This window comes from Sander lucioperca, chromosome 9 (assembly GCF_008315115.2).
Source record: "Sander lucioperca isolate FBNREF2018 chromosome 9, SLUC_FBN_1.2, whole genome shotgun sequence".
Classification (NCBI taxonomy): domain Eukaryota; kingdom Metazoa; phylum Chordata; class Actinopteri; order Perciformes; family Percidae; genus Sander; species Sander lucioperca.
In genome coordinates this window covers 38,219,546-38,228,842 of record NC_050181.1, presented here as the reverse complement: position 1 = coordinate 38,228,842, position 9,297 = coordinate 38,219,546, and the positions used below count along the sequence as shown (strand labels likewise).

Sequence of the window (9,297 nt, the reverse complement as noted above, 5' to 3'; positions counted from 1 at the left end):
TTTATCGTTCAGCCAGTTAGTTGGCTCAAAGTTGACTCCAATTTGTGCATCTTGTTTGGGTTTCTGGTCGGCAAAGACTCCTTTCTGTATCCATGTAGACTGTGACTGTGACCATGCCCCTGTCTGTTGACTGTAATGCACAAAACATTTTGTTGATATCAGTTTTATACTCAGATCACTCTATGGAAAAATGTTTACCGTCCAATGTGGTAGCATACTGTAACAGAAATATGTGCAGTGAATTCCTTAGAATTTAATAATAAGGATCACACCTGGTTTTTGTGTTGTGGAAGGGAAAAATGTGTCCTTAAATATGAAGATGCTTTAACGTACAGAGTTATAGTGGCAGGATCTGGACTAAGCAAACTTGTATGTCTGATTTTGACGCATTACGTATTGGCATATCTTGCATCCTCCAGCACAGACACACACACAACACACTGTTTTGGTTCAATAAACAGTGACTATACAAAATAAAAATAAATTGAGCTTCCTCAATGCAGAATTGCGCCTTGAATGCCCATAAGATTTAAAATATAAAGTTTTACTTTGTCTCTCCTCCTAAATCTCAATTTCTATAATATTTTTCCAGAGGTAGATCTATCTCACATAATGTTATTGTTTGAGCTGTAAAAAGATGACTAGCCACAGTAACTACACACCTTTATCTTTTTCAAATGTAAGGATTTAGACACATTATGAGATCATGTGTTCTGTGGCACTTTAACTTTTTCTATTAAAACTTTATAAATATGTTATTCAATCCGAAGGATATACTATATCTTCCTGATTAAATCAACATTTTGTCTGAAAGTCAGTATGTCAGTATTACTTGTGTTTCAACAGGTACAGTGACCAGACACAACCAAAACTTTTGACAATAAATGCAAGAAGCTGAAAATTTGTTCAATGAATGATTTCTTTTGGAATAAAAACACATCATGCTTATAATGCACTTTTTTTTTTTACTGTATCTTTATGTAACAAAAGTAAAGTTCAGCAGAGAAAGACAAAAGTGATGTGAACTGACAATATTTTAATGGGGGGGATAAAAGACTGTAAGTGATCAATGGAGGCGGCGGCCAAGTGATGCCCGGGGGACGGCTTTGATGTGGGCATCCTCAGAGGGACGCTGGGGACAATGCTCTCTTTGAGGGGCATGCAGAATGGCAGACACTTCCCTCTCTCTCTCTCTCTCGCTCTCTCACTCTCTTCTCTGTCACTCAACCTCTCTCCATCTCCTCCTCGCTCCGCTCACGCTGTGACTCTTCGGTTCAGACGTCTCTCTCGCTCTACATTCCTCTCCCCCAGTGTCACATCAGCCCATATCCTTATCTGCATAGCGTTCTCCCTCTTCCTCTCACATTAATTAATTCAAACAACACCCCCTTTCCTGCCGCCCAGCCAATCACTCCGCCTTCCCCTTCTCCCCCCCTCCCTATGTGCATCTCTCTCTCCCTCCCTCTGTCTCTTTTCATAGAACCAAACCTCTTTGTAATGTCCAGCCTTGGCAAGTTGCACCCGATTTGCTGTCACAGTCTTAATGAATTCATCTGTTTGTGTATTGGCCATGGGAGCATTTCTCCCTCCCTCTCCCTCTCTCTTTCCTATCCTCACCCCCTCCCTCTTACTGGTGTTCCCCTGGGGACTCTATATATACCAGGGACCACTCCAGGCACCTATTGTTCCTCTAAGTAAACTTACAGACAGATGCCCTGCACCACAGTGTGGGAGAGAGTCCAAAGAATCAGGAGGACGGAGCCAGTTAAGGATTGCAGAGAACAACCAGACAACAAGGACCTGGAAACACTGCAGCCTAGCCTCAGCTCCAGCATCTCTGCATCCTTTTTGGTCGTTCAGCGTGTCTCCTGCCTGTCTGCTTGTTGTCACTGTGGAGTGGAGGTCTGATGCTCTGACACCATGCTGCTGCTGATATCACTGCTGCTTATGGGACTCGACTGCTTGCCCTTGGGAGCCCCGACAGGTCGAGAGGTCTACAGGATGCCCCAGAGTGCACTCAAAGGTAATTTTTCTAAACTTACACAAGTTTTGTATTGTTTTTTTTTTTTCAATTATGGTAATATATGTGAAGATCAGTTTCAGTTTCAAGATCATTGACAGGTATAGTTTGGAAATCTGATTACTGCATTTTAAACTTCTACGTCTTGCTGATATCCTGGTTGGGTGGAGCTAACTAAGTTGAAATTACTTAAGGATATATACAGTACTTTGAAATGTCTTATAGACTAATCTTTATCTTTTTTTATTTAATGCATCATAGTGAGAACCCTGCAAACCAAACACTGGTGATGCTGTGATGCTTCAAAGGCATTAATATCTCTGTAGCGAGTAGTGAGCGGACAAAACATCTGGTGATACTTCCAATCCTGATGAGATAGCCAGTATTATTAGCTTAAAATTGAATTATATGCACACATCTGGTGCGTGTAGATACTTTTTGGCCAAGCAGCTGACACACAAGAAATATAGAAATGTTTTGTTTTGCTGTAGGCTTACTTTGTTATTTAAGTTGGGAGATTGCTGATATTCTTGGATACATACAGTATGCTTTAGTTTTTTACTGATGAGCAGCAGGTGTCTAACCTTAAAATAAATAATACAACACAGTTCATTAGACTGGTTTTCAGCACTCATCTTCATATGTTTTGTTCGGTGATCAAAGCAGTAAAGAATAGAAATATTATTATCCGTTGTGTGTTTTTGTCTTTAGCCTACATTTGTCATTTTTGCACTTTCTTGGACAGGAGAGCTACTGCAGAGAAACGTAACTCCTGCAGTAAAGCACAGTAGTGAGGGACCTCTGGTTGAAGTGCTGAGTACAGCAGAGCCTTCATACAAACGTCTGGTGATGGCAATGTGTGTTTAGAGTGTTTAGAACAAGGGGACTCGGGGTCCCAGCCACCCCAGGGCTGCCAGCCCGTGCCCCTAGAGCCTGTCCCTGCCTGCCAGCCTCTGCCAGCTCAGCCCTGGCCTTCTAATTAAGTCTTCAATCAGCATTGTTGTTGTTAGTGGCCTATCCTGTGATGTGGTGCGGCACAGAGGGGGGCTGCCGGGTCGGCGGCCTGATTGATGTGTGTCTGCAGAAGCCTCACCAGCGCGCTGAGCGTGAGCTAGCTTCTCTAACACGCTGCCAATGACTCAAAGAGCAGCATGAGAAAAACGGGGCTACTCACACACATACCATAAAGCAGCACCAGTTTATACTAATGCTCAACCAGAAAGCAGCACCAGTTTATACTAATGCTCACATATACACGTAACGTTCGCACAGAAAACGACGGTGTTCCATGTAACGACCTAGATGTCTGTCCTATCTTGTTCAGAATTCAGTAAATGTACATGCATTCATCAAAAATCTATTACTCTGAAAAGCCTCCATTATGCACTGGAGCCCAACCAGGCCACTACTGATTGAATGTTAATATGTATTTCATACACAAACATTTTTATAAGAATTCCTTAAATTGGTTTATTAAGCAGTTGTTACCAAGATATTTACTGACCAGGACAGTTGTAATGGAGGCATTATCACATACTTGTCTATGCTATTGTACTGCAATTTCGTGAATTGGCCGACATACACTATATCTGCATATCAGCCTGACCATTGCAGTATATATCGTTCTGGCTCTTGTGTCTGTGTCTTTGTCTCTCTCACGATACCTCCTCTTCTTATTCCCTAGCTTGTCTCACATTTTTGCCCTTTCTTTTCTATTTCTTCCTGTCCTCTCCTGCAGCTCTGTCTGATCGTGGCACCGTGGTTCTAGAGGCGGCCATGACTAGTGCCTTGTCCTCTCTTGAGCGTGCATCATCTGAGAGAAGTCAGGCTGAAGCAGGCTGCCGAGGCTGTGCTCCCTGTTTGTTTCAGGACTGTGGACAGCTGTCTGGGTCCTGTTGTAAGTAAAATATTACTCTTCTTGCCCTTTCCATTCTTGAGCATCTTGAGCGTCACGTTGTCCTCTATTACCAATAAATGCTTTCTCAGTACGTCCATAACTCTCCTTCTTGCCCAACAGCGTCTCCTGCCAATGCCTTATCAGAACCTATCTGTGATGTCATCAGTAAAGCCCAGAAGCTTCAGGATGAAGCTGAGCGGAGTTGGGCTCTGAGCCAGGCCTGTGCATACTATCAGCATCGCTGCCCACCTGGTGAACTGGACAAAGAGACCTGCATCAGGATCATGGGTGAGAGTTGCAGCGCCCGTGTCCTCCAGTGCAGCCTGCTTAACACAATGCAGAACCTGGAACCTGCTACACAGACGCATGCACAGGGTGAGGGTATACATGTATTCACAAAGAAGTATTCATGCATTCATACAGATAATCTCTGTCAGTGAAGAGGCGTGAGGCTCATTTGCAAAACTCCAGTATTCAAAGTTTCTTCACAAAAAGCAGATTTTGCTGCAGTTTTTGAACCATCTGTTTCTCTCTGTCCCAGCAGCAGTGTGTGGTCAGAGGTCGTCCACGGTGCAAAACATCACACAGCCTCGCTCGCGGATCGTGGGCGGCTCGCCTGCTCCTCCAGGCAGCTGGCCCTGGCTGGTCAACCTCCAGTTAGATGGTGGCCTGATGTGTGGAGGGGTCCTGGTGGACAGCTCCTGGGTGGTCACTGCTGCTCATTGTTTTGCTGGGTGAGTGTGCATTTGTGCATCACTGTTTTTTTTCCGCAATTATAATAAGATCTTTAATTTTTCTTATTATAGGTGTTTTTCTCTCTCTCACTCTCACTCTCTCGTATTGTTCTGACCTCTGTAGCAGCCGAAGCGAGAGCTACTGGACAGCCGTGGTGGGCGAGTTTGACATCACGAAGACTGACCCTGATGAGCAGCTTCTCAAAGTGAATCGCGTCATCCCTCATCCTAAGGTAACAATCCAAAGTGTGGGATACAGTGTACATAGTGGTATAGGAATAGGCAAAATATAGTATTATCTATCCCATCACATCTCCCTGGTCATTCTTTAACTCATTCAATCGATCAAACTTTCTCCACCTCCTGCAGTTCAATCCAAAGACATTTAACAACGATATAGCCCTGGTGGAGCTGACATCCCCAGTGGTCCTGTCCAGCCGTGTCACTCCGGTGTGTCTCCCCTCTGGCATGGAGCCCCCTACTGGCAGTCCATGTCTGGTGGCAGGCTGGGGCTCCCTCTATGAGGGTGAGTGGGAGATAATTGACATGGATTCTCACTTTAGAGTTATTCATAGCTTAGTTGTCTGCGAGCAAGCTTAAATGCTTTTTGTTACCTTTTTGAAAGAATATGTGCTGTTGATGAGGACTGTGAGTTAGCAAATTTGTCTAAATATTTAAACCTATTTATTAACAACATATAACATATAAATATAATCTTTCTCTACAGATGGCCCGTCTGCTGACGTGGTGATGGAGGCCAAGGTTCCCCTACTGCCTCAGAGCACCTGTAAGAGTGCCCTTGGCAAAGAACTAGTCACCAATACTATGCTGTGTGCTGGCTATCTCTCTGGAGGCATAGACTCCTGTCAGGTGGGCACAACAACATTTTCTGAGTTAGTTACCTAGTTAGTTACCTTTTTGTTTGTGAACACCCAAGCCATTTTCTGTAGCCAGACTAAAGATAAGCTTCTTTTTGTTAACTTTTGAGGGATTTTATGACACTTATAGGGAGATTCTGGAGGCCCGCTGATCTACCAGGATCGAATTTCAGGTCGGTTCCAGCTCTACGGCATTACCTCCTGGGGAGACGGCTGCGGAGAGAAGGGCAAGCCTGGAGTCTACACACGGGTGTCTGCTTTCTCCGACTGGATTCAGACTGAGATACAGAGTGAGTTTCAAGCAACAAAAAAACCACGGAAACTAAAATATTTTGACTCACAACATACGTCTGAATATTAATATTAAATCTTTGCAATACAATCGATGTATCTTTTATTAGAGTCATTTGGAAGCAGGGAGCCAACATGTCCGGAGCTTCTAAAGACAACAGAAATGACGGAGGAGGAGCAGAGGTCGGAGTTCAGCTCTATCTGTCGCTTCTATACCCTGACCTGCCCCCCTGGTCAGTCTGCCAGCGCTTGTAGCCGAATGGCTGAGGACAAGTGCCTCACCCGCTTTAAGAAATGTCGTGAGTACTCTTATTTAAAAGCTTAGTTTGATGGATGTAGAACAAAAACAAAATACATTACTTATTATTCATGTTGCTTTGAGGTGATGCTGTAGAGGTTTCTGATCTGTTGCTCACTCTCTGCCATCCAGAGTTGCGTTCGTTCCTACAAACCCTGTTGGACTTGCTCCAGAGGGCAGAGGACTACATCCGGGACAAAGTTGACTTGACCTTCTTCACCAAGACTCTGCCTCAGCTGGTGGAGCACATCTACAGCACAGCTTTCACTCACACTAGAGAGAGGAGGGACCTGGGCCTGAGCCATGGTCTCACACAGATTAAAGGTACATGATTGACAGAATTGTGTTATTCCATTTTCTATCCGGGCTTAAAATGCATAGATAACCTACAGTAAACAATCATTCACTTCCTGCAGTGTTTTGCAGTATAACTTTCTCAGGTGCATTTCTTATACAGTATTAGGAAATTGTGTTGTTTTATTGGTCACTATTCTCACATGTGTTTTATTACATGTAGAACAGCTAGGTGGAGCTGTGGTGCCAACAGAACAGGGTCCTTCTCCAGTTCCCCCAGCCTTATTCAGAGAGGTGGGGCCCTCAGTGGATGACTGGGAGAAATACCTGAGAAACATGGCTGAAGACCTGGACAAACAACACACTGACACATCCACAGACATCTCCTCCACACCAACAAGACAGGAGGACAACCTTTTCTTACAGGTACATTTCTAAAATGTCCAAATGCAAATGAGGTTGCATCGTATTATATCACATCACGTCATTTTAAAAAAATGATATTCAGATATAAATCAGTGATGAGGTAGAGGTCAGGTTTATTGATTAAGTATTAATATAAGCCTTGCAATATCAATCATCATCATCCAAGTCATCATTTTTGCTTGAGCATTCAACAGGGAGAAATTCATAAAAGAGAAATGTAGGACGCCAGTGATTGAAGATGTAGACATGGCAATTACTTACAATGTTTTGATGTGGATTTATTTGAAGCTAAACTTAATATCCAACTTTTTACACATCATCTCCAGACAGAGGACTCCTCAGTACATCAGCTGGAGGGACAATTTCAATCTGTTATCTCAGCTCTGCGCTCCAAACTGTACTCCAGAGCTGCTCCTCCCATCCTGCATTTGGATACAGTCTACCTCCAGGAGGATTCTCCCAACAGTCCCCCTTTAACTACATCTTCTACTGGAGCACCAGTCCCCTCCTCCTCCTCCTCCTCCCAGGAATCCCAGGAGCCTTGGTCACTTCTAACAGCCCTGATGAATGAATTTGAGAAATTAAGCACACAAGATGAAATTGTGACAGAAGATGTGCCACAAAGTCAAACCTCGTCCAATAGCGACGCTTCTCCTGATGTAAAATGGAGCACCACTTCTGAGGATTTTACTTTTGTTGAGCATGAAGACGGAACAGAATTAAAATCTTCAGCGTTACCGCTCCCAGTGCAGTCGACATCTGTCGTTCAGCCAGGCAATGTGGGTGCTCACACAGAGACGACCGCTGACCCCAGACAAGCTGTTTACACTGTAAAGACATTTAGCCTTCACAGAAAATACAGGAGCCTTCTTCGCAAGAGGCAGATACCTGGGGCCGGTGTGAAAAGTATGTGCCACACCTACTAGTTTCTGATATCACGTTTATTAAATACTTTCACAAAATAATCCATGTAATATTTGTTCATGGGTAAATGTTATTTCTCAAATGAAATGTTTTTGTTTGTTCCTGCAGTTTGTCCTGGAGTGAGAGAGTCCTCACAGCAAGTCAACCAGGTCAGAGACTCTTACAGCTGGGTCTTAAGCATCCCAAGCAAGAACCTACGCATGAATTTCCAAGAGGTAAATTAACGTGTAAAATGGAGAAGTTAAGAGAAGTAAATACTGTATGCACTGGTAAAAAGAACATTTCTAATGTACTAATTTTTTCTCTCTCTCTCTCTCTCTCTCTCTCTCTCTCTCTCTCTCTTTGCCTTGTTGGGTCTCTTTTTTGTTCAGGTGTTAGTTGATCTGAGCTCCAAGAACGATCGAGGACTTTACCAGGCACGAGTCAGAGCAGTAGTGGGCGGACGACCTTTGACCTTCTACAGTCTTGTGGGCCTAGAGAACGAGTCATTCTACCGCAGTGTGCCAAGAATCATCGCTTTGGCACTGGAGGCACTGAAGACTTAACTTTATCATAACAGCAAGTGAGATAAAAATAAAAGACTGACTCAAATGAGAGATGATAGCACGACTCTCAAGGAGACCTGTTTGCACCAGAAAAGCCTCATCATGGGACAGAGAGACGCACATATTTCGCACACTCACTCAAACTTTACTTCTTCTGCTGTCTCTTGTGAAATAAGCATTATTTTGTTTTACCCCTATCTGAGAGCCTGACTTTGGCTCAAAATGAAAACACAACCATGAATGTATCAATCCAACTATAGCCCACCCATCGTGCCACAGGATTTTTTTTTTTATGTGGTTGGAGACACTGCCTTGTCTAACTTATGAATCTGTACAAAATGATAAGTTATTCATATTGTCTTTTGCAAAGGTTGAGCCTCTTGTGAAGCACACAGACTGTATATATTATTTGTATTCTTACCTTATCCTTACCATATTTATTTGTATAGAGAAAAGCATTTGTATTTTTGTTAAAAAAAAATGAAAAGAAAATCTATATATAAATAAAATTGTTATTAATGCTAAAGCATGTTGTGTTGAGTGTTGTGGTAATCTGTAGTCATCAAATTTTACTTTTGATGTGAGATATTTAAATTAACTGACAGCAATGCTGCTAATCCTGCAGTATGTTGCTGCTGGTGCACAGCTGTTTTGCTGACACCCACACGTACTCTCTCAAGTCAGGTGTCGATGCTGATTGGTTCCTTTTATGACCCGAGATTGACCTAAATCCTCCAACCCTTTAAGGGTAAGCTTTACCATCAACACAGCAGCTGCTGTCCTGTACTGGCCAGTACCTCCCACCCCCTCCTGTCTTCACTCCTTATTTCCAGGACAGGGAATTGTAACTGGACACATAACTAAGCTGACCTTTAGAGTCTCTTATTGTCTGTCATGAGTCAAGGCATTGCGAGTAAAGACATCTGTTGCTTGAGGAAGTGACACCCTTGAGTTGCAGGCGCGCCCCGTCTTTGCTACATAATGTGTTTA

General features: G+C 43.3%; 1 protein-coding gene across 2 annotated transcripts; it reads left to right on the top strand.

The window, feature by feature from the left end:
- The first annotated feature begins 1,661 nt into the window (after positions 1–1,661).
- Positions 1,662–8,770, top strand: prss56 (serine protease 56). Of its 2 annotated transcripts, none has more exons than XM_036005622.1 (14): positions 1,662–2,023; positions 3,759–3,917; positions 4,038–4,205; positions 4,462–4,651; positions 4,776–4,884; positions 5,021–5,177; positions 5,379–5,521; positions 5,660–5,819; positions 5,931–6,119; positions 6,251–6,442; positions 6,636–6,838; positions 7,165–7,744; positions 7,871–7,977; positions 8,134–8,770. In XM_036005622.1, the coding sequence occupies exons 1-14, from the start codon at positions 1,921–1,923 to the stop codon at positions 8,305–8,307; spliced, it is 2,634 nt and encodes an 877-aa protein (XP_035861515.1). In that variant the 5' UTR covers positions 1,662–1,920; the 3' UTR covers positions 8,308–8,770. The 2 variants fall into 2 exon arrangements, with proteins under 2 accessions (XP_035861515.1, XP_031137223.2); XM_031281363.2 differs by having other exon boundaries at positions 1,664–2,023; positions 4,038–4,292.
- The last annotated feature ends 527 nt before the right edge of the window (positions 8,771–9,297 follow it).

Excerpts from the sequence above, each read along its gene's own strand:
- prss56 (XM_031281363.2), top strand. The coding sequence starts at position 1,921 with ATGCTGCTGCTGATATCACTGCTGCTTATGGGACTCGACTGCTTGCCC. Across the intron at positions 2,024-3,758 it reads GCCCCAGAGTGCACTCAAAG|CTCTGTCTGATCGTGGCACC; the intron begins GTAATTTTTCTA and ends CCTCTCCTGCAG. Across the intron at positions 6,443-6,635 it reads TGGTCTCACACAGATTAAAG|AACAGCTAGGTGGAGCTGTG; the intron begins GTACATGATTGA and ends TATTACATGTAG.